The following is a 26,501-nucleotide window of genomic DNA, read 5'->3' on the forward strand; positions in this document are numbered from 1 at the left end:
AGATCCAGCGCACTTTTTCTTGCTGATGGTGCAGGAATCCGTGTCATTTCTCCCGTATTTAAAATTGTCATAGTCCTAAAACTTGAAGTCTCCTAAAACTAACGTAGGTGTAGAAAGGAGCTGCATGATGTCCGTTGGTGCTCAATCAAAGGGGGAATGTATATGGAAGCAATGCAAAGGTCCTTGCCTTTCATTGGGATTTGACATGCAACAACTTCAACACCTGGTATCGAAGGGAGGTTTATTCGGTAGAAGGGATAGCACTTTTTGATCCCTAAAAGTACTCCTCCGTATGGGTTTTCTCGATCCAAGCGGATTATATTAAAATCATGGAAGATAATTGGTATTTCAGAAGTTAGCCATGCTTCGCACAAGGCAAATGCGTCACACTCCATGTTGGCGCAGTCCGAGCAAGTTCACCGAACTCAAAATCAGCAGACCACAGTTTGTATTGGTGGTGCACGCTTTTAGCTGCAAATTTATTTCAGTTAATATAGGTTTCAATAAATTCAATAAAGCTTACAAATTTCGGTTATCTTCCTTGCTCTTCCTTGCAGTATTTAACCTCACTTGTTCCGTACTATCACCTCTGTAACCGTACTAATTAGCATTTAACTTCAAACAATTTAGTTTTACTTACTTCCGTACTATTAGCAGATAAGTAGAGAACAAATTTAGAATAACAATTTACTCATGGAATAACAAATTTTTTAAACTTAGGTTATCAAATTGTGAGAAAATAATAACGATTATTTTTTACGTCTGCTCCGTTCTGCATATGGTTTGATTTTGACATTTTACTCTAGCTGCCGATGTAGCATCTCTTTCCCGCACCGACCTGTCATGTACGACCGTGTTGCCAGTTGTCCACATCCTCCCCCCCCCCCCCCCCGTAACACTGACCATCAGGTTCTGTTTTACCCCTACTCGCCACATCTAACACAGCCAGCTTGGCTACCGGTCTACGTATGATCCCCCTCGCAGTTTTGACTACGGCCTGTCGCACTCTCCCATCTCCCGACTTGATCAACTCCTGTACCCGCCCACGAATCCAGTTATTCCGCTTCGACTCATCGACGATGAATACAAGATCTCCTTCAGCTAATGGTTTCACCTCTCCAAACCACTTGGTTCTTCTGGTCAGGGTTGGCAAATATTCGCGCGTCCATCTCTTCCAGAAACGGTCTAGTTGCAGTTGGATCATGTCCCAGGAACTCATGATGGACCTTATTGGGTCGGTTGGCTTTACAACTGGCTGACGGACTCCGTTGGAACTTCCTAGCAGGAAGTGGTTTGGAGTTAGGGCTTCGCTCTCCTCAGCGTCCAACGGTAGATAAGTCAACGGACGACTGTTAACTATTCCCTCTGCTTCGAATACCATCGTCTCGAGTTCTTCATCATCCAGCTTTCTATCGTTGTTGTACGTGGTTTCCATAGCTGTCTTTATCGATCTCACCAATCTCTCCCAGGCACCTCCCATATGGGGCGCAGCTGGAGGAATTAGTAGCCACCTGGTAGTCGTGCCGGTAAATGTCGTTACCAGATCATCCTGAATACGCTGTACTTGCTCCTTCAGCAGTCGTTCGGCTCCTTGAAAATTGGTTCCGTTATCTGAGTATATCTCAGCTGGTGATCAGCGGCGAACCACAAATCGACGGACACACTTTACGCACGAATCCGTGCTCAAACTGTAGGCCACCTCTACGTGTACAGCTCGCAATGTCAAACAGGTGAATAGGGCGATCCACCTTTTCGCAGTACTCCTACCGATCTTCACAGTCAAGGGACCAAAAAAGTCCAAGCCTACGTACGTGAAAGGCTTGCAAAACGATGACAATCTAGCCGCGGGAAGCGGAGCCATCCGGGGAATTCTCGGTTTCGTATTTTGCACTCGACACCATTGACAGATTTTGATGACTTTCTTCACAACCGCTCTCAACCGCGGGACGTAAAACATCTGACGGACCTCGTTTACTACGGTCTCAAAATTGGCGTGGCGATACTTACGATGATAGCTATCAATCAGCAAGTGTGTGAACTTATGTTCCTTAGGTAGAATAACAGGGAATTTGACGTCCATAGATACATTACGGGCTGCTCCGATCCTGCCATCCATCCGTAGGATTCCGAACTCATCCATTATTGGAGTAAGAGGGTATAAGTTGCTACTTTTCTCCAATTCTTCGCGTTTTCCGGTGGGAGATTGCAAATTGCGCCTAATTACGACCATTTCGTCGCCGAATACTTGCCACTGAACCAATTGAATGAGTTTTCGTTCGGCTGTTTGAATCTCTGTCGTGTTGAGCAGACCGACAATGGCCTCCTCACTACCTTTTTTCCTCTTCAAGTTCTCTATGAATCGAAGGACGTAGACCATAGCTCTGACGGCACGTTCGTACTTGGATACTCTGTTGAAATCGAATACTAACTCAGGAATTGCTATAGCACGATGACTGTAAATAGGGCGCAATTCTTCTTCTGCTGTCGATATTATCGTCTTCTGTTGTGGCCATTCTTTTTCCGGAAGCTGCAGGAACTCTGGTCCGCTAAACCATGTACCGGTTGTGTTTAATTGCGGCCCCTTTCCCCATTTCGTCGCCTGATCCGCTGGGTTTTGTTTCGAAGGCACCCATCTCCAATCTTCCACCGATGTTGATGTGAGCAGTTCTCCCACTCTACATGCTACATACTGACGATATCTAAGGTGGTCTGACCTCAGCCAACCCAGTACGGTGAGGGAGTCACTCCATAGATACTCCTGATGAATCGATACACTGTGACTCTCTTTCACAAACTGCATGAGACGTACTCCCAAGACTGCAGCTTGCAGCTCAAGGCGCGGGATTGACAACGGTTTCAGAGGTGCAACCTTGCTTTTCGCTGCTACTAAAACACATTCCGGTTTGCTCTTCACTCCAATGGTTCGAAAGTATGCAAGTGCTGCATAAGCCACCTCACTCGCATCTACGAAAATGTGAAGTTGAAGATGACGATACCGTTCAGATGTTGCATCTACAAAATAGCAACGTGGTATCTTGAGGGTTTCGACTGTCTTCATTAGCAATATCCACCTTCTCCACTGTTCATAGATGTCTTCATTAACCTTCTCATCCCACTTGATTCCTGAACGCCATACACTTTGAAGAATTACTTTACCATGCACGAGGAAAACACTAAGTAGTCCTAAAGGATCGAAAAAACCCATTAGACACTTCAAGATCTGTCTCTTCGTGGGTCGATCATTGTCGATCAGCAACTGTTGAATTTCCTCCTTCATAGAAGTGGAGAAGCAAAGCACGTCCTCTTCAGTGATCCACAGCATTCCCAGAACTCGACCATGTGTATGACTAACGTCAACCTTACGGATTTGCTTACAGCAGGATTGGTTTCTCCCAGCGTTCTAAGCACCCTTTTGCTGTTTGACAACCAGTTACGTAGGTTAAAGCCTCCACACCGATGAATAGTCCGAATCTCTTCAGCCACGCGAGAAGCTTCTTCTTCACTCTCGAAGCTATCCAACAGATCGTCCACATAATGATTCTGGATTACTGCGTTTACTGCCCTTGGATATTTTTCGGCAAAGGCTTCGGCGTTCTTGTTCTTGACGTATTGTGCAGTCGCCGGGGAACACGAAGATCCAAAGGTCGCCACATCCATCAGAAAGACCTCCGGAGCACAGGATGGATCACTTCTCCACAGAAAGCGTTGTGAATGCCGGTCATCTGGTCGAATAGAGATTTGGTGGAACATTTCCTGTATGTCGGCTGAAACTGCCACTTTAAACTGCCTGAAGCGTGACAAGATCGCGGGTAACGAGACCAGCTGATCGGGTCCCTTCAAGAGCATTGAGTTCAACGAGATACCGTCCACTTTCGCCGCAGCATCCCAGATAATACGAACCTTGCCAGGCTTCATTGGATTCGTCACAGCACCTATTGGAAGATACCACACACGTCTCATGTCAACATTGGCTAACTCAGCTTGGGTAGCTCGATGCGCATATCCCTTTAACTGGTACTCCTTCATTTGGAGGTGTAAATTATCCTTCAGTTGCGGCTCACGGATCATTTTCCTTTCCAGGCACTCCAATCTTCGTAACGCCATTTGGTAACTGTCAGGAAACTCCACGCGATCATACCGCCACAGCAATCCTGATTCAAAACGAACGCCCTTTCTAACAGTCGTTTCTTCGAGTATTCTTTGCGCTCGTTTGTCTTCATCGGAAATAAGCTGTGTTGCAGCCCGTGTCCCGATTTCCTCCAGCTCAAAATGATTCTTTACGATATCGTGGATTTTCTGATCACCTGTACAGTTGCAGGCGTGATAGTTTAACGTCGACACTCGGTTTCTTGTTTCTCCGCCATACACGCACCACCCCAATCGGGTTTTCACAGCGATTGGTTCTCGGAATTGCCCTTCCTTGACTCTTAAAGGCACGGTAAGGTTCACGTTGTTCACCCCGATGAGTAAACGTGGTACAGCATCATCATAACTTGCGATGGGTAACCCACGCAGGTGTTGGTAACGGCTGGCAAGGCTCTTGAAATCGATCGTCTGTTTCGGCAGTGAAAGTTCTCTCACAGTTTGGACATCGTTTAATCTGAACTGCTTCTGGCTTCTAGTACCAGATATATTCAAAGTAATCTGCATAGAATTTTCTTCCCTGCGAGTCACATTAGCGGTCCACACTAAGCACAGGGGGTTTTTGATTCCAACAGCACCGATCTGACGAGCTAAACCTTCTTCTATGAGGGTCATTGAAGAGCCATCATCGAGTAGGGCAAATGTGGTAACAACACCACGCGGTCCACGCAGTGTGACAGGAACGATTGGAAACAATAATGACTTTTCCAGCTGACGATTAGTATGATTTTCCGCAACAACTTGTTGCCGATTCCGTGCGCAATTCACAGAAGAATGCAGGAGAGGGTGATGCCGACTCTGGCAACCATTAATTCCACAAGGTTTCGGGTTGCGACAGCTCCTTCTGCCGTGAGCATTTAAACAAGTCCGACACAGGTTATTCAATTGAACGAATTTCCAACGATCATCTACTGAGGTGGATCTAAACGAACGGCAATCCTGGATACGGTGCCCCGGTTTCTTGCACGAGGTACATAACCTTTCTACCTCACGGCTATCGCTGGTATCATCCATGTGTGTGTAAACAGATCCTTTCTGCTTCATTCGCGTTCGTTCACCAGCAGTATTTTTACTGCCTCCAGTATTTCCAATAACTTTGCTGACGGATAACATCACTTCAGAAATGAAACCACTGAACGTTTTTAAGTTCACTACTTCACACTTGCGCAAGTATCCACCCCAATCAAGTTTCACATGGGCGCGTAACTTGTCCACTAACTCCATGAGGAGTGCTGGATTTGACAGATGAGCATGTTGACCTGCTGCTTCCAAATGGTCACACAAGCTCTGTACGGCCATGCCGAATTCTAATAGCGTTTCCAGTTTCTCTGTTTTAGGGGCTGGAACGGAATGAATCTTTTCGAGGAGAGCGGTAATTAACATTTCAGGCCTTCCATATAACAATTGAAGGGTGCTGACCACCTGAGGAACGGACTCAGGAAGAAGTAATCTACTTCGTACTGCTTCATATGCTTGTCCCTTCAAGCATCGTTGTAGCCTTGACATATTTTCTACGGAACTATAGCCGCAGGCGAGTGTAGTATTCATGAAACTACTGATAAACACGGGCCAGTCCGCTGGGTCGCCTGAAAATGTAGGCAAATCCCGAGGCATAACTTGTCTAGCGGCCAACTGCGAGGGGGTAGGAATGAATTCAGTAATCGTTGGCAGTTCCTGTGCAATAGGAACAGTACCAAACATTGAACCCGGTTGGGACAGTTTGAGATTCCCAAATTGTTTTATCAACTCATTGAGATTATTATCAACGCGCGGGGGTTGGGCGGTTGTGTTTGTTTTTTTGAAATATCCGGTTCGCGCTTTAGCGCTTTCGTTAAAAATAGATAGTGGCTTACCTGGTATGGCTAGTTGTGTTACGGAGGACTGAGAGAGGATGCTAGGGTTACCTGTGGCTTGGCTAGTTACCCCGTCGTCCTGAAGATTGGATTCTGATAGCTGCTGCTTCGAATCACGTGGTTTAGAGAGCAGCTTCTTCGGCGGTAAATTTGGGATGTCGTTGCGGTCGTCTTTCTCCTTTCTCTGGTTGCGTGTATCTGGCGATTGCGATAACAATGAGGCTGCTCCTTGGCTACGTTGGCTCTGGTCGCCTTTCACTTCATCCGCATTTCCGCTCAACCACTGCTTCACCAGGTTTAGGCTTTTCCGTCGACTAATTCTGCTACGACAGCTCTCCCGGTCTTCATCGTCGTCTAATTCCTCCTCCAATAGCTTCTGTTTATCTTCTAGGAACTTTATCCACAGACTAACAGACAGGACACTCAAATTAGATTCTTCAATGATTTTAACGGTCATTTCGAATATTCCTTTATTTGGGACAGTACTCACATGTGTCATGATGGCGCCACCTTACCCTATCAAAAATATCCTGTCTGTCATCTAGACTGTGTTTATTTTTTTCATTTACCAACAGAGTTGCCGTTCATACAGAATTACCTGTAATGTATTGATTTGTATACGTCCATGCGAATTTCATGCAGGATTCAGATTTAATACACATTGCCAAAACTATATACATAATTGTGCCTACTTCTCATCCTCCAACGCAATACAAAATCGAACCCGTTTTGTTACCATATTTACTTGCTTCTGGTCTGCCGCCATTTAATTTCGAGTGAAAACTACCAACACAATAAAAAATAGTCTAGATGAACAACGTTGAGTCAAATAAACGGTTACCTTTCAACATCGCGAAAAAGTTAAATATATTATCAACGTAATCCAATAATTTATTGTGACGATTCATTTTCAAATATTTTGATGAAATCAGGCATCCCTGCAAGCAGCTGATCGGTGTTGACAAACGAGGGGAAACCAACTAGTAAAAAAACTTTTACATAACACAAGGGGTGTACAGATAGTAAATAGTTCGCTCAGTACAATATAGGTGGAACTAGTGCATCACGAAAAATTATTTTTATAAGAATTTACTCATACTGTCATGTCTGTTAGTCTGTGCTTTATCTCCAGCGCATGTTTTTCCTCCAACAATTTTAACCTCAACTTTGTCCTCGCTCGCTTGGCACTTGAGGTTATACTTTGATCACATGTGCTTTCTAACAAACAATTACGGCAATTCCAATCCCGTTCGGCGACAGATTCTGTGACACCGGCGCATGACATATGCCACCAAGAATCGCACTTATCGCATTGGACAAAGTCATCCACACTATCCGGACGGTCACAGCCAGCACAACTACTTTCTGCTCTAGGAGGGGTTTGAGGGCTTCCATTATTCTCATCGACATTCATGGCGAAATTTCTAAAAGAATGTTGGCGCAGTCCGAGCAAGTTCGCCGAACTCAAAATCAGCAGACCACAGTTTGTATTGGTGGTGCACGCTTTTAGCTGCAAATTTATTTCAGTTAATATAGGTTTCAATAAATTCAATAAAGCTTACAAATTTCGGTTATCTTCCTTGTTCTTCCTTGCAGTATTTAACCTCACTTGTTCCGTACTATCACCTCTGTAACCGTACTAATTAGCATTTAACTTCAAACAATTTAGTTTTACTTACTTCCGTACTATTAGCAGATAAGAAGAGAACAAATTTAGAATAACCATTTACTCATGGAATAACAAATTTTTTAAACTTAGGTTATCAAATTGTGAGAAAATAATAACGATTATTTTTTACGTCTGCTCCGTTCTGCATATGGTTTGATTTTGACATTTTACTCTAGCTGCCGATGTAGCATCTCTTTCCCGCACCGACCTGTCATGTACGACCGTGTTGCCAGTTGTCCACACTCCAGGATAGTTATTAATACTTTGAAGGGGTCTATTTTCGGTATGATACTTCTACAATTCCACTGTAAAACAGTGATCGAATCCATTACCTCGTTCAATAAATCAGCCATCGAAGGATACAGTCGCTGAAAGGAGGGGCCATTTTGCAGTTGACTGCTTCAGAAACGTTTTGACTGTGGGTATAAAACTCATCATAAGCTGTTTCAGACGGTCGGAAATATTGAAAGTTGTGAAAATCCAGTCAACAATATCCGAGAATTTTATGAATCCAGCTTTCGGTCGATTTTCTGGTTGGTTTTCTGGGACACTTGGGGATTTTGATGACCCAGGAAGTGTCGGAAATTCCTTTTTAGATCTGAGTTTCTGAGATTGAGCATTTCATCTCCTCGCAGTTTGTACTCAGGGCATGCCACGAAGTCATGAGGGTCCTCTCTACAGTAGAGGCACTTTTCGATGCTCTTCCCTCAAGAGCCATCCGCGTGAGCCCCTCCACAAGAAGTACAATTGTAGGTCAACAAAACGGGCGTCATTCCTTTCGTGACCGTCGTATCGATCGGATGGTAGTTTGCATTAGAGCAGCTGTGCGTTAATCCATTCTAATCCGTTTCAAGGTCATTTAATATCAGATCTTTTGTTCGTGAGCTTGTGCAGTAGATCAATACAGTATAAACAATAAATACCGTTAGACAGTGCCGGGTGCTATTGTGTTAAAACAATAAGATCAGTGAACCGACGTTCAGTGTGGTGCCGTGAACCGCTGCTGTGTACATATTAATTCTCGGAGGTCGTTGTAACTAACGCTTGGCCTCAGCGGCCGAGTTGCTACGGATCATTAGCTAAGTATAATATTTTTTCCCTTCGTGTCCCTTTATCGTCTTATATTTTGACTCCCCCTATAATTTGCGCGGATGGCAAGTCCATTAAATTCTACCCTGCCCCCCGAAGATAAAATGGAAACAGATTCTAAATCTGCTCCAAATAGTAAGACTCACCGGGTTAAACAGTATCCCGAAGAGCCTTCACCCTCGGCCGGCCTTTATGTGGTTTATTTTCGGACCAAAGAGAAGAATAAACCGCTTAATATTTTGAAAATATCTAAAGACTTGGAGTCGAAATATGCAACATTGAAATCTATTTCAAAAATTCGTCCCGATAAGCTCAGGGTCTCGTTGACCAGTCTGAAACATGCTAATGAGATCGCTCGAAACGACCACTTTACGCGGGACTACCGCGTTTACATACCAGCTCGCGAAGTCGAGATAGACGGAGTGATCACGGATCCAAGTCTGACATGCGAGGACATTCTCAAACATGGGGTCGGATGTTTTAAAGATCCCTTGCTTAAGAATGTCAAGATACTGGACTGCAAACGTTTGCATTCAGTATCGATCGCCGCGGATGGGACAAAGTCTTATCCCCACTCGGACTCGTATCGGGTGACCTTCTCCGGCTCGGCTTTGCCGAAATTCGTTCTCCTGGCCAGGGTTCGTCTACCTGTACGACTTTTCGTACCACGGGTAATGAATTGCACTAGTTGTCAACAACTAGGACACACAGCTTCCCATTGTGGAAATCGGCCCCGCTGCTCGAAGTGTGGAGAGAGTCATGCGGATGGCGTTTGCGACAGAGACATTGAAAAGTGTCTTTACTGTGGGGCGGCCCCGCATGACCTCACAGCATGTTCTGCGTATAAATTGCGTGGAGATCATTTGAAACGATCTCTCAAGCAACGATCAAACCGCTCGTTCGCAGAAATGCTGAAAATCGCCACACCACCTGAACAGAACCCCTACACCTGTTTGTCTACGGACGATTGCGACTCTGACGATCCTCAAGAAAGTACATCTTCAACTGTCCCTCGTAGTTTTAGGAAGAGGAAAAATATATCATCTCCTAAACTCCCTAGAAAGGGTTCGAAGATATCTCTTGAAGGCCCTCCAAAAGTAACAGCAGATGGAAGTGTTGGTAAAAAAAACGAAAAGAAGAAGCCAAAAGCTCCTAGTTCCGGAGACTTGAAATCGGAGAAAGAATATCCAACACTTCCGGGGACACCCAAAACCCCGAAAGTCCCCAAGGAACCAGAAAACACATCAAGTGCTGGACTTGTAAAATTCAGTGACATTGTGGACTTTATATTTTCCGTCTTCAACATTTCTGACCCCCTAAAAGGTATTTTGATGACTTTCCTGCCAAAAGTTAAAATGTTTTTGATGCAGCTGACTGCAAAATGGCCCCTCCTCTCAGCAATCGTTTCCTTCGATGGCTAATTTTTCGAACGAGGTCAAGGATTCGATCACTGTTTTACAGTGGAACTGTAGAAGTATCATCCCGAAAATAGATCCTTTTAAATACTTAGTAAATAATCTGAAATGTGACGCATTTGCATTGTGCGAAACTTGGTTAACTTCTGATGTATCACTAAACTTCCACGATTTTAACATTATTCGCCTGGATCGAGATAATCCCTACGGAGGAGTACTTTTGGGGATCAAAAAGTGCTATTCCTTCTTTCGAATTAACCTCCCCTCGATATCAGGTATTGAAGTTGTCGCATGTCATGTCACAATTAAAGGCAAGGACCTTTGTATTGCTTCCATCTATATTCCCCCTAGAGCCTCAGTTGGGTACCACTGGCTCAGCAGTATCATGCAACTTCTTCCCACACCGACGTTAGTTTTAGGAGACTTTAACTCTCACGGTACGGGATGGGGTTGTCTTCATGATGATAACAGATCAGCTATGATCCATGATATTTGCGACAACTTCAATATGACAATCTTGAATACGGGAGAAATGACACGAATTCCCGCACCACCAGCAAGACCAAGTGCGCTGGACTTATCCCTCTGCTCGACATCGCTACGGTTGGATTGCACGTGGAAGGTAATCCCTGATCCCCACGGTAGCGATCATCTGCCTATCGTAATTTCAATCGCCAGCGGATTAAGACCATCGGAAACAATCAATGTTTTGTATGACCTCACACGAAATATTGATTGGAAATGCTACACAATATCGATATCTGAGAAACTAGAAACAACACAAGAACTTCCTCCGGAGGAAGAGTATACGTTTATGGCTGGCTTGATTCTCGACACTGCGATTCAAGCTCAGACGAAACGTATACCCGGCGCGAATACTAACATTCGTCCTCCCAACCCGTGGTGGGACAAAGAGTGCTCATCACTGAACGCGAAAAGATCTTTAGCATTCAAAAAGTTCAGAAAATATGGAACACCTGATAATTATAGAAATTACGCAGCGCTAGATAAGCAAATGAAGAACTTAGTTAAAGCAAAGAAACTAGGTTACTGGCGACGGTTTGTTGACGGATTAACAAAAGAAACATCGATGAGCACTCTTTGGAACACAGCCCGACGAATGCGCAACCAAAACACAACGAACGAAAGCGAGGAATATTCTAACCGCTGGATATTCGATTTCGCAAAAAAAGTATGTCCTGATTCTGTTCCGGAACAGAAGATATCCCGCGCCGCGACTTTGAATACAAACGAAACACCGTTTTCGATGGTAGAGTTCTCACTTGCGCTCTTGTCGTGTAACAATAAGGCCCCGGGGTTAGACAGAATTAAATTCAACTTGTTGAAAAATCTTCCTGACTCTGCCAAAAGGCGCTTGCTGAATTTGTTTAACAAGTTCCTCGAGGGTAATATTGTTCCACACGACTGGAGACAAGTGAGAGTTATCGCCATTCAAAAACCTGGGAAACCAGCCTCCGATCACAATTCGTATCGGCCGATTGCTATGCTTTCCTGTATCCGGAAGTTGTTCGAAAAAATGATTCTCTTCCGTCTAGACAATTGGGTCGAGACTAATGGTTTACTTTCAGATACACAATTCGGCTTCCGCAGGGGTAAAGGAACGAACGATTGTCTTGCGTTGCTCTCAACCGAAATTCAAATGGCATTTGCTCGTAAAGAACAAATGGCATCAGTATTTCTAGATATCAAGGGGGCTTTTGATTCAGTTTCTATAAATATCCTATCTAAGAAGCTGCACCAGCATGGTCTTTCGCCGGTTTTGAACACCTTTTTACATAATCTATTGTCCGAGAAACACATGTATTTTGCACATGGTGATTTGTCGACAATACGATTCAGTTACATGGGTCTTCCTCAGGGCTCATGCTTAAGCCCCCTTTTATACAACTTTTACGTAAACAACATTGATGAATGTATCAACACATCTTGCACGCTAAGACAACTTGCCGACGACAGCGTTGTGTCCATTATAGGACCCAAAGCTGCCGATCTCCAAGGACCATTACAAGATACCCTCGACAACTTGTCGACATGGGCTCTTCAAATGGGTATCGAGTTCTCTACGGAGAAAACTGAGCTGGTCGTATTTTCAAGAAAGCGAGAACCAGCACAATTACAGCTTCAACTAGGGGGTGAAACCATAGCTCAGGCCTTCACATTCAAATATCTCGGGGTCTGGTTCGACTCCAAAGGCACCTGGGGATGTCACATTAGATATCTGAAACAAAAATGCCAGCAGAGAATCAATTTTCTTCGCACAATAACCGGAACTTGGTGGGGTGCAAACCCAGGAGACCTGATCAGGCTGTACCAAACAACGATATTGTCCGTAATGGAATATGGATGCTTCTGCTTCCGATCCGCCGCGAACACCCATTTCATTAAACTGGAAAGAATTCAGTATCGTTGTTTGCGTATTGCCTTAGGTTGCATGCAGTCGACTCATACGATGAGTCTCGAAGTGCTCGCGGGCGTCTTACCGTTGAAAAACCGATTCTGGGATCTCTCATATCGATTGCTAATCCGATGCGATATCTTGAATCCGATGGTGATTGAAAACTTCGAAAGGCTTGTCGAACTCAATTCTCAGACCCGTTTTATGTCCTTGTATTTTGATTACATGGCTCAGAATATTAATCCTTCTTCGTTTGTTTCCAACCGTGCTCATTTCTTGGATACTACTAATTCTACTGTGTTTTTCGACACATCCATGAGAGAAAAAATTCGTGGAATTCCGGATCACGTGCGCCCTCAAGTGGCCCCAAATATTTTTTATAATAAATTTAGAACAGTCAACTGTGAAAAGATGTTTTACACTGACGGATCAAACATCAACAGGTCCACAGGCTTCGGAATCTTCAATCAGAACATCACCGCTTCGTACAAACTCAGTGATCCGGCTTCAGTCTACGTCGCAGAATTAGCTGCTATTCAGTACACCCTCGAGATCATTGAAACCTTGCCCAAAGACCATTACTTCATTGTCACGGACAGTCTAAGTTCAATAGCCCTGAAGTTCCGGTCCGAGATGTGTTGGCTAGTCGGGATATCTCTTATATGCTTCTTATATACCAGTACCTCAAACACATTAATATCCAAGTGTAATCTGTTATACCTCGCTCAGAAAGTATAATCTCCACCTACAGGTTCGACACTAACATCCGCTCGATTCTCTCGATCACCGTCCCTGTCCACCATCTTCATTGTAACTAACAAGATCTTTTTTTGTCACTAACTTTTCGTTCCCCCCTTCCATGTCTCTTCACCATCTCGATGGCAACTAATTAGATCTCTGTAGTTTTCAGACATTTTGTTTCCATACCCCCTATTTACCTCGGTTTTCACAATATTTACTTTTTTTATTTTCTCATCTCTTCGTAACATCACCATCACCGCCTACGGTCCTACGCTCCAGACGATGACCAGCATGCGGGCCACCCGCCGGGCCTTCGTAGCCTGGGGGTGTTTCCCGCGGACCCACACGGACCGAAGGATGCGGCCAACATGGACATTTGCAAACGCCATATGGGAGACCCTCATGCAATATCCAATTCTCCGGCATTACATAATGATACTATTCTAGTTTTAATATAGTCGTAATTAAGATTAGTAAATACCCTTGGCATCTTAGAGCTTAAGCAGTGTGCCTTAAAATTGTATTATAATATTGAATAAAAAAAAAAACAAAACGGGCGTTAACGTTATCATCTTTAATTTGTCTTTATTTTAAATCAATTCCCATTACGATTTTAAGATAATTGCAGGAATCGGCGAAACGACCCTTTCGGCGAAATGGCTTTCGGCGAAATGACATTCGGCGAAGTGGCCCATTCGGCGAAATGACATTCGGCGAAATGACCCTTTCGGCGAAATGACTTTCGGCGAAACGACTTTCGGCGAAATGGCTTTCGGCGACATGACCCTGGTCCGTCAGAATCAATGTTGGCACTGCAGTAAAAGCGGGCATTGATGACGTCAGAGAAGAATCGAGCCCCCCCCCCCCCCGGAAGAAGATGCTTCGAACTACCATTCCTCTGAAAGCTGCAAAGTGAACGCATTGTTGACCGTTGTAGTTTGTTGCCGCATGCCGGCTTTCCAGCACGATCACAGGCCTGTACATTGCCTCCCGGTCTACATGAGCATTCATTTCGCCTAAGACGAGTTTTATATCCCGTTGTGGACAGCTGTCGTAGTTTTGTTCCAGCTGCGCGTAAAATGTTTCCTTCTCGTCTCATGTGGACAGTGCACGTTGATGATGCGGTAATTTAAGATACGGCCCTTGATCTTCAATACACACATCCTATCACTGATTTCTGCCACCTAATCACGCGCTGGCGCATTTTGCCCATCACTACAAATCCCGTTATTAGAACGCTGGTTGCGCCACAGCTCTGGTAGAAGTTAGCCGCTCGATGCCCACTTTTCCACACCTTCTGTCCTGTCCAACAAAGTTCCTGCAGTGCTGCGACATCGAAGCCGCGGTGTGAAGCTTCTCATGCAGCATTCGGCCGTATCCTGGGAAGCCAAGCGATTTGCAGTTCCATGTGCCAAGCTTCCAATCGTAGTCCTTAATTCGTCACCTGGGTCTTTGCCGATTATTCCGTGTCGTATTTATATCCTGATTGCACGTAAAATGTGTTTTCTGGGCGGCCTGCACCAACCTCCTGTCCAGCCGGAGTGCCTACGTGTCAGCACTGTTTAGAGTCCCACACTGACACAAGGACAGTAATCAGCCGATACTAACATGTTTCGAGCCGCCCCAACATGAAGAACAAACGCTCAGGTAGGCTCGCTCTCTGTAAAGAGAAGGTAAACTCCCCCTTCCCTGTCAGCAAACGACCCAGTTGGCACCGCGGTGAGGTTGGAATAGGAGTTTCTAAACAAGAGGCTAAGAACCACATTGGGGTATGAATTGCGCATTGTCCAGTCGTTTACCAACCATTAACATATTATTCTAGTGTTTAATCATGTTAGTCACAGTAACACAAAAAATCCGGTGCATATAATTTCAAATAAACTTCACTCCTCGTTCTTTCGGGTGCGTTTCCCGCATAATGTTTGACTTGTCTCAACCTCAACATTGTGTGTAACAAAATCAAATTTGTAACAGACATTCGTACTTGCACCGTGTTTCGGATGGAAACCAGTGTTACCAAACTTGCTCATATTGTGCACATAATTCTCAATCGTGTGCCATCAATAAATCTAAAACTCCCATATAAATGTGCTCCCGGTGGTGTTTTTCATCCTTTGTTTTGCAATCGCAGTGCTCTTCTATGAGTGGCGATGGAGCACCGAGCACTCCTTTCGTGTAATACTCACTCTTTCGTTGGGCTACTCGTCGGCGTGCACACATTTACTGGAGCTGTCCCTCCCTGTCCGCTCCAACTCCCGCTCGCACTCTGGCTCCTACTCACAATTTAGCTCTCATTCGTAAACTAATAATATACTCTAAGGTCTATTTTTACGCGGAAGATACGTACAACGAAAAAAAAATCCTCGTAACTTCGAAAATCCGCGTAAAAAAACCGCGTAACTTCGGAAATACGCGTAAAAATATCACATAAAACCGCGTAAAACCAGACCCCAGTGTATTCGGTTTTGATGCGCTAGGACTAATGTGCAATCTGATCAAGCTCGATAATGTACATAAAATCTTGAACTTGACCATAACAAGAAACTACAATGGGAGACGTTCTCATTTTTATCCTAATTCTTAGTTATAGTTGATGGCGCTAATTGAAGTATAAGTAGCATCTCAGCTTTATCATTCAAGTAGCACCTCACTGGTGATGAGGTGTGGATCTACGAATATGACGTCGGAACCGCACAACAATCGACCGAATGGCGCTTCGAAGGCGAGCCGTTGTACTAAATTGTCATCCATTATAAAAATCGCCACACGAAAATTTTTCAACTTTCTAAACAAAAACTAATCGTACGATATGCGTCAAAATTTGACAGAATGTGTATAAAAGTGTTTGTCAACGTTGAGAGAATAAAAGTTTACCGATTGGACAAGCGCGGGAATTTTAAAATGAAAATTCTGGTTCTTTTTTGATCACACGGTATTAGCACCAAGCGGTTCGATTATTCATACATAATTACTAATCAGTGTAGCAAAAATATCAAATTATCAAATATGGAAGTACCAGTAAAACCATTCAAGCGGCAATATTCGGGGCGTTTCTCGACTGGAAAGCTAGCAACGAAGGCCATCCCGTTCATACGCACAGAGGTGTAGAGACACAGAGGTGCGAAGACGAAGGGGTGCAAAGGTACAGAGGTGCTAAAGCAACCCAGTGCTTATCTACCAGGTACTAGAATTAGTACGCTGCGTAGGATCGAAAGAGACGACATATATCGTGAGGTGCTACACTGCAACGATCACATTTTATCACCACCAAAAGCAACAAAAGCAACAACATTGTACTTAGGTTCAGATACAGGCACCACACCAAGTTCAGTGGTGACCACAACGACGGCAGAGCAACTGAGATAGCAGAAAACGATACCAAAAGACTGCCAATTGGAAATCGTTGGATGAGCTTCACGTCGTTCTTTACGATAGAGGAACAGAGACAACAGTAACAAGGTAGATTTAATTTAATTTAATTTTTTTATTTCTCTTATAACTGAAATTTTACTATACATAAGTTTTCATTTTGATATTATTAATCTACAAAAAAACAGTTAATGTTATGGATGATCTCATGGAACATCATCCGAATCCGATTCCGGATACTAGTAAGATCTTAGATACTCTAAGGGCTAAACATTATCCAGAGGGTACCAATGGGCCATGGATAGTATATTTTCGAAAAAAAGAAAAGATATTTAATTTAATGAAAATTATAAAGGAATTGACATCACATTTTTCAAAAGTTGAAGAAATCTCTAAAATTAATAAAGATAAAATTCGAGTTGTTGTTAACGATTTGAAACAGGCAAACGATATTGTAACCTGTAAATTATTTACTGTTGAACTATGTTTACATTTCATCGAAGGAAGTGGAAATTGACGGTGTTGTGACGGAAGCAAGTATGACAGCCGATGATTTACTTAAAAATGGAGTTGGTCGTTTTAAACACTCCATGCTTGAGGGAGTTAGGATACTCGAGTGCAAGCAATTGTACTCAGCATCTAATGTCGATGAAATTAAGTCTTATCGTCCCTCAGCTTCATTTCGAGTAACATTTACGGGATCTGCGTTGCCTAGCCATGTCTATATCGATAAAATTCGTCTTCCTGTTCGGCTTTTCGTACCGCATATTATGAATTGCTCGAACTGTAAAAAAATCGGACATACAGCTACTTATTGCAGTAATAAATCTAAATGTATAAAATGTCAAGGGCCTCATAAGGATAATCTGCGATAAAGATATTGAAAAATTTGTTTATCTTGGGGACAATCACCAACAGGATTACTGAAATTTTCAGAAATTGTAGAATGGATTTTCGCAGCATTCAATATTTCTGAACCTCTAAAGATCATCGTAATGGCATTTCCTCCAATAGCTAGAACTGTTTTGAAACATTTATCGGCTTAATGGCCAGTTCTCTCAGGTTTTGCATCATTTGATGGATAATTTATCATACGCCGCAAATGAATCAATCACTGTCCTGCAGTGGAATTTTCGAAGCATCATGCCAAAACTTCATTCATTTAAAGTTTTATTGCATAGTCAAAAATGTGATGTATTTGCTTCGTGTGAAACATGGCTTACATCATACATAACCTCAAATTTTAAGTACTTTAACATTATACGTCTCGATAGAGACTCTCCGTAAAGTTGAGTGCTTTTAAAATTTAAGAAAAGTTATTCGTTTTCTAGATTGAATATTCCCTCGACTTCTAGCAAAGAAGTGATTGCTTGTCAAATAAACATTAAAGGAAAAGACATCTGCATTGGCTCGGTGTATATTTCTCCAAGAACACAAGTTGGACAGCGACAGCTTAATGAAATGGTCGAAGCCCTCCCTGCTCCACGATTGATTCTGGGAGATTTCAATTTGCACGGAATTATGTGAGATTCCGTTTACAATGATAACAGATCATCCTTATTATATAATATTTGCGATAATTTTAGCATGACGGTATTAAATATGGGTTGCATGACACCGATCCCAAGACCTCCTGCACCTTCCAAGTGCATTAGATTTATCTCTTTGCTCGACTCCAATTCGACTAGATTGCACCTGGAAAATATTTCCTGATTCACATGGTAGCGATCATTTACCAATCATCATCTAAATTAGCAGTAACAAGGGCATTGCTAATTCAGTTAATATTCCATATGATTTGACAAAAATATTGACTGGATTAAATACCAAAGTAATTTTTCAAGTGTCTTAACTTCAATGGAAGAGCTCCCCCCACTTGAAGAATATGACTTCCTCGTTTGTTCGATCCTGGAGGCCGCAGAACAAGCCAAAAAACGATTTCTTGGTCCATCGTCTAACAGAAGGCCTCCAAACCTTTGGTGTGACAAAGAGTGCTCAGATGCTAAACACGCGAAACAAAATGCTTTCAAGACGTTTTTAAAACGAGGAGGAGGAACTCCTCAGAATTTTGAATAATTCTTGACTTTAAAAACCAAGTACAAGAACATACTTCTGGCCAAGAAATGTATCTATTGAAGACATTTTGTCAACGGTTTGTCTAGAGAAACCTCAATGAGCACTCTTTGGAATACGGCCAAACGAATGAGGAATCGTAACGTAGGAAATGAGAGTGAGGAATACTCGAATCGATGGATGTTTGATTTTTCGAGGGAAGTTTGTCCAGATTCTGTTCCTACGCATAACATTATTAGGGAGTCTTCTCCAAATAATTGTTCCATTGATAGTCCCTTTTCAATGATGGAATTTTCAATAGCACTCATGTCTTGTAACAATAACACTCCTGGGTTGGACAGAATTAAATTCAACTTGGAGAAGAATCTGCCCGACCTTTCAAAAAGACGTTTATTGGAATTTTTCAACAAGTTCTTGAGCAAAATATTGTCCCACCTGACTGGAGGCAAGTGAAAGTTGTTGCCATTCAAAAGCCGGGGAACCCAGCTTCCAATCACAACTCATATAGACCCATTGCAATGTTGTCCTGCATCGGTTTGTTGTCAGATACTCAGTTTGGCTCCCGTAGAAATAAAGGGACGAATGATTGCCTTACATTACTTTCGTCTGACATTCAAATTGCCTTCGCTCAAAAGCAACAAATGGCATCTGTATTTTTAGACATTATAGGAGCATTTGATTCAGTTTTCATTGATGTTCCTTCAGACAAGCTCCACCAACATGGACTCCCAGCGTTTATAAATAATTATTTGCATAAGCTTTTGTCAGAGAAATGCATGTATTTTTCACATGGCGATTTGGTAACATTCAGAATTAGCTACAAGGGTCTCCCGCAAGGATCATGTCTCAGTCCGCTCCCCTATAATTTTTATGTTAATGACATTGACAGCTGTCTAGTAACCCCATGTACACTAAGACAATTGGCAGATGATGGCGCGTTTTCAGGTACTGGACCCAAAACTATTGATCTGAAAAAACCATTGCAAGACACCTTAGATAAATTGGAAATTGGATAATTGGACTGTTCATCTTCTTTTCAAGAAAGCAGGATCCCGCGCAGCTTCATCTTCATATGATGGAAAGAATGATGCAACAGGTTTTGACTTTCAAATACCTCGGGTTGTGGTTTGTTTCCAAATGCACGTGGGGAGCACACATTAGGTATCTGATAACAAAATTCCAACAAAGAAAATTCTTCCAAATTCTTCGAACAATAATAGGATCTTGGTAGGGTGCTCATCCGGAAGATCTAATAAAATTGTATCACGCAGCGATACTTTCAGTGAAGGAATATGGATGCGTTTGCTTTCGTTCCGCTGCAAATTCTCATACTATCAAACTTGAGCGAATTCAGTATCGTTGTTTACGAATCGCCTTAGGCTGCATGCACTCGACACATATAATGAGTCTTGAAGTCCTGGCAGGAGTTCTTTCATTGAAAGATCGTTTTTGGGAGCTTTCATCGCGACTGCTAATAAGATGTAATGTACTGAATCCCCTGGTTATTAAAAACTTTTAAAGGCTAGTTGAGCTTCAATCTTAAACAAGATTCATGACGGTAAATTTTAACCATATGTCACAGGAAATCAATCCTTCAAGATATATTCCTCTCCGTGACAGCCTCCTAAATGTCCCTGACTCAACATTATTTTTCGAAACACATCCATGCTTCGCGAAGTGCGTGAAATCCCGGAACACCTACGCTCGATTGAAATCCCAAAACTATTTACAAGTAAGTTCAGGCATATTGACTCTGCGAAAATGTTTCACACGAACGGATCATGAATTGAAGAGGCTACTGGGTTTGCTTAGTTCAACAATAATGTTTCGGCTTCAAGAACCTGCATATTTTTATATAGCAGTTCATTATAGTTTGAGTGTAATCGTCACATTACACGGCTTCTACTGTGAACTGAGAGACCACTTCTAGAACTACATTGCATTCTTCGTTCGCTTGGGGGAGATTTCCACAGGAAGCAGGAACGATCGATTCTGTTTGTTAACATCGAGCAATTTTCTGTCTCCTTCAGAACATCCGACTGATCGTCAATAGCGATGTTGAACGATTTTTACCGGTGGTTCGCGACACATCGCGGACAACTTCCTGCCAACCAAGAACACTTTCCACCACGAGTAATCGTGCCCAAGACCAAGAAAAAAACACCTCCGCACTCTACAATCAATCCTTCAAGATATATTCCTCTCCGTGACAGCCTCCTAAATGTCCCTGACTCAACATTATTTTTCGAAACACATCCATGCAGCGCGAAGTGCGTGGAATCCCGGAACACCTACGCTCGATTGAAATCCCAAAACTATTTACAAGTAAGTTCAGGCATATTGACTCTGCGAAAATGTTTCACACGAACGGATCATGAATTGAAGAGGCTACTGGGTTTGCTTAATTCAACAATAATGTTTCGGCTTCAAGAACCTGCATATTTTTATATAGCACATCGCGGACAACTTTCTGCCAACCAAGAACACTTTCCACCACGAGTAATCGTGCCCAAGACCAAGAAAAAAACACCTCCGCACTCTACAAGTGACCGAGGTTTACATAAAGGTCACTGTTTCCAAAATCTTTTTTCGTTGGTCCCATGCAGCATAATTCCGTGCGTTTACACGCTGCGATCTTACACCTCAACTACATGCACTTATTTAGTCTTAATGGCTAACAACATGCCACATGCAAGAATGATTGATTGGCTTAACTATAGAATTGACAGTCTTAGGGAATTTATATTGACGCCTCCAACCAACAAGACTTACTGTATCACTGAACCTTGTGCACCTGTTCAGGCTTTAGGAGAACTTTTACCGTTTGCGTACTTTGTGAACATGTTTTTCTGGGAGCTGGTGCTGCTCATAGCTCGTTTTCTTAGATCCTTGTTGACGACTGCGTTTTGAGGCACTCCGGTTGCGTCGGTGAAAGTATTCGATTCTTCATCTATCCGTTTTCTCTCGCTACGGTAACGGCACGCCTGTGGGAGGCTCGTTTCCTAACCAATCGTGGTACTTGAGTGCGTTTTTCTCACGGATCGCTACCGGCAGGCCTGCAGAAGGCTTACTCCCTGAAACTCGCAGCTATTGAGTGCGGTTTCCTCTCGTTTCGAAATCTCCCGACACATTTCGTTCCCTTGAATTCATTGTTTACTGTCATCTTTATGGGTTTTGAAAGTGTATTATTGACATAAGTCATGCTATCGCTTAGTTTGAGTCGGTTTTTTCGCTGAACGGTAACGTATAGATATCCTCGACCTTAGAAGGAAGTTCGATCTTGTCCTTGACGTCTCGAATGCAACTTGCTGCGACTGCCAGTTGTCTTGGCCCTTCCTCGACCAATCTGTCTGTCTTATGAATCGCTTTACTCGATCCTATTGTTTGAATTGACCAGACTCACGACCCTATGTTTCGACTGTCCGTTTTCTTCCGTTACGGTTTCAGCCGGCCTACTGAAGGCTTTCTGGCTAATTGAATCGTCCCTGCGAGATTTTCTCCCGGTACGCAACCGGCTGGCCTGTGGAGGCTTTGCTTCGCTGATTTGGCGAGTGTTCCGATGTGCGTTTTTCTCCCGGTTCACTACCGACGCACCTGTGGGAGGCAATTTGTTTTGAAGTTTTCTCGACTTGGGTGCATTTTCTCACGGTACGCTAACGGTATGCCAGAAGGAGGCTGTTTTCTGTTTGCAACTTCATCTGCGTTTCCTCCCGATTCGCTAACGGCAAGCCTGCAGAGAGCTATTTTCTGTTAGCGACTTCATCTGCGTTTTCTCCCGATCCGCTAACGGCAAGCCTGCAGAAGGCTGGTTTTCTGTTCGTGCCAAGGTGGGGAAGTGGTTCAATGGATTGTTGTTCATCACACCCTGATAGTCTACGATTTATCCCGATCGTTAACGGTGTTTTGTGGGTTGAACTCATCGTTGACAGGCATAGCTTTCAATTCGATTTGATGTCTCTCGCGTGAAATATACCTGCCTTACCGGGTGACACGTCTTCTACCGCGTACAGGTTGATTCTGATTGATGTAGTCTGCCTTGGATGATAATCCGAAAGATTTTCTCCAAACTAAGTCGCCGACTTTAATCGACACCGTTCTTGTGCGCAAATTGTTCCGTTGCTTCACGTTTTCGTGTGAGCTCCTAATTCGTTGAAGCATGAATTCTTGGATCCGCTTGAGATTTGATAACCGAAGGTCTTGTGCCAACTTCAAGTCCTGCGGGGTGTTGAGGTCCTGCTGTTTGTAGAAATCGCTGTATAGGATCAGCTTTCTACCGAAGTTGGCGAAGTGTGGACTTACTCCTGTGACTTTATGCTTTGCACAGTTGATTGCCGCTACGATTGAAGGCAATTTCTCAGTATTTTGTTTTTCAGGTACGACAATGCAGCGTGATCGCAGAATACAGTGAACTTGACGCCTTTCGCATATCCACGGAACTTCTAAATTGCTCGAATGACCACTAGGTTCAAAAGTTCCAGAGAGACGATTTTCGCAAAAAAGATCTCGAGATTGCATTAGATTAAGATGTCCCATGCATTCCTGTAACATCTGAAGAAAAGAATAATTAATCCCCCCTGCCTCCTCCTTTCATCATTGGCAATTTTTTAAGCTGAAAATTTTCTAACGATACTACGTGCCCTCGTCTGATTCAGCTCAAGTTTTGCGTATAGTTTCCGCTTAGCAGCTTAATGTTGGTACAATCAACAATCCTGATGGCATTAAATTTCTTTAAAGTCGACTTGCAAAAGCTCACAAGATATCGACCGAAATTTTTCGTAATAGGGGACTTAAATGCAAAGCATGTTCAGTGGAATTGTAGGCAAAATAACAGTAATGGTAAAATACTTCATAATCAACTCTCTGCTGGTTACTTCACAGTTCTTCATCCCAGTAATCCGACTTGCTTCTCTTCCCAAAGCTCAAACTAAATTAAATTCTCCTATCATCGATGACAATCTTCAACTGCTCATTCGGTTGAGGAATGTTCGTCGACGACAATATCAACGTTCTCGTGATCCTGCTATGAAAAACTTAGTTAAGGATATACAAAAAGGTATTAAAGCTTGCTTCATTTAGAATTGGAACAAACTTTTGCTCATATTGTGGCGCTCCTGATGGACGGATTTGGAAGCTCTTGGCGCCCACGTGTCGGGAATTTTGTCAGCTTCACGTATGATTTTTGACATTCCGAAAATCGACTGTACTTTGTAAACAATCAACATGGAAGCCGAAAGAAGGAAAAAAAATTGTGCACAGTTATTTGGAAAATCCATTGTGGTCTGCATCTAGGCTAGCTAAACAGCTGAAATTGCCCAGAAATACCGTATGGCGCGTTATCAAACGGTATAAGAAAACATTGACGACGGTTCGAAAGCCTCAAGCCGATCGTCGGAGTCGAACTGACGACCGGAAATTGCGTGGTAAGATTTTGAAGACGATTAAGAGAAATCCTAATCTGTCGGACCGTGATTTGGTCAGAAAATTCGGTGCTGCCCATAGTACCGTGAGGAGAACTCGACTCCGGGAAGGAATCAAGTCGTATCGAGCTAGCAAACAGCCAAATCGGACCGTGAAACAGAATAGTGTGGTCAAAATTCGTGCTCGGAAACTATATGACCAGGTGCTGACCAAGTTCAATGGGTGTCTCCTGATGGACGATGAAATCTGTGTCAAGGCTGACTTCGGTCAAATCTCAGGTCAAAAATTTTACTTGGCAACGGCTCGGGGGGATGTTCCAGCCAAATTTAAATTTGTTTTTGCCGACAAATTTGCAAGAAAATTTATGATTTGGCCGGGCATTTGCAGCTGCGGCAAAAAAACGAAAGTTTTCGTTACAAATAAGACAATGACATCGGAACTATACCAAAAAGAGTGTCTCCAAAAACGAATTTTGCCGTTCATTCGATCCCACGACCATCCTGTAATGTTTTGGCCAGATTTGGCAAGCTGTCATTACAGCAAAGCCGTTTAAGAATGGTATGCAGAGAAAGTGGTCCAGTTTGTTCCGAAAACCCTTAACCCACTCAACTGCCCCCAGTTCCGCCCTTTTGAGAAATACTGGGCAATCATGAAGAGGAGACTCAAGGCAAAGGGAAACGTTGTCAAAGACATCAATCAGATGACGACCTGGTGGAATAAGATAGCTAAAACGATGGACGAAGAAGGTGTGCACCGCCTGCTGAGCCGTGTTACAGGAAAAATTCGAGAATTCCTTCAAAACCGTGACGAATAATTTTATCCGTATTTTTTTCTTAAAAGTATGAAGAAAACGCTACATTTGTATAAAAAAAGATCTTGAATACAATAATAAATAACTGAAATACAGGCAATTGTCTTTGTTCCAATTCTATTTGAAGCAAGCTTTAAACGTAGATTTACTCTTTTGAGAAATGAAAATTTCGCTAAAGAAGTTGAACAAATTAAACCATATTCTAAACCTTTCTGGAAACTTTCTAAGGTTCTTAAGAAACCTCAGAAACCAATTCCTGCTCTCTTGGAAGGAAATCAAGTGTTCACAATTTTAATTTGAACCTTGTGAGTCCTATTGAAAATGAAGTCTCGCTGAAATATGATCATATTTCAACGCAAGTGTTATTACCAAATGACAATATAGAGACGAATTTTGATGAAATTATTTCAATCATTAGGAAACTTAAAAACATGAAGTCTCCTGGTAATGGTGGAATTTTTAATATTCTTATTAAAAATCTTCCTGATGTTGCCTTGAGACTCTTGGTAAAAATGTTCAACAAGTGTTTTTCTTTAGCCTACTTCCCAAAAAGATGGAAAAACGCTAAAGTAATTCCTATCCTCAAACCTCATAAAAAGCCAGCAGAAGCATCAAGTTAACGATCAATCAGTTTACTTTCTTCTATCAGTAAACTTTTGAAAAAAAATCTTGTTGAGAATGATGTCTCATATAAATGAGAATTCAATTTTTTTACCAGAGCAGTTTGGATTTCGTCATTAACATTCAACTACTCATCAACTTGTCAGAGTAACGAACATGATAAAAACAAATAAATTTTCTGGGTTATCTACTGGAGTTGCTCTTCTAGACATAGAAAAAGTACGGGTGTGTAATGTCAGAGACATAACTGGATGTCGTGAATACGAATATGATACACTTTATTTATGCTTCCGAATTCGAATTGGTAGTTCATCGATTGTTTGAATTGTGCAACTTTCCCCTCTTTCATTACTAGAAATTTAAACGATGCGCCTAGACTAAATTACAGATTAGTTACATTAAACATTCTGAAACGCACTTAAATACTATGAAATAAGCAGTATAGTTCTTTATAATAAAAAAATGGTGACGATTTGAGTTAGTTCAGCACGCAGACTCTGAATTCTAAACCCATATTCCAGAACTAAGCTCTAAAACATGAAGACGATTTTTCGCCATGACTACCAGAATGGGTTTTATAGAGTACAGTAAAGTAAATTTCCGCATAATTCTTTAGGAGTATTATTATGGTTCTAAAAAGAACCGAATAGAAGAAATCTGGAATAAAGAACTGGATCCTGAGTTCAAGAACTAAATTTAGAACCAATAACAGACTCAGAATCCAGTTTCAATTCTAGAATTGCAATTTCGAAACTCAAATTAGTTCCGGAATACAGTTCCAGAATCCAGTTTCAGCACGCAGGCTCTGAATTCTAAACCTATATTGCGGAACTAAAATCTGAAAATTGAACTTCTCGTTACGACTACCGAAAACCAAATGATG

General features: G+C 42.6%; 1 protein-coding gene across 1 annotated transcript; it reads right to left on the reverse strand.

Annotated features, from left to right (window-relative positions):
* Positions 1–636: 636 nt before the first annotated feature.
* On the reverse strand, positions 637–21,899 carry LOC131429011 (uncharacterized). Its single transcript, XM_058593067.1, has 6 exons — positions 21,840–21,899; positions 21,601–21,770; positions 3,409–6,403; positions 1,768–3,358; positions 904–1,590; positions 637–647 (listed from the first exon to the last, which is right to left on the reverse strand). Exons 1-6 carry the CDS (start codon positions 21,897–21,899, stop codon positions 637–639), a joined length of 5,514 nt encoding a protein of 1,837 aa, XP_058449050.1.
* Between the last annotated feature and the right edge of the window lie 4,602 nt (positions 21,900–26,501).

This window comes from Malaya genurostris, chromosome 2 (genome assembly GCF_030247185.1).
Source record: "Malaya genurostris strain Urasoe2022 chromosome 2, Malgen_1.1, whole genome shotgun sequence".
NCBI lineage: Eukaryota > Metazoa > Arthropoda > Insecta > Diptera > Culicidae > Malaya > Malaya genurostris.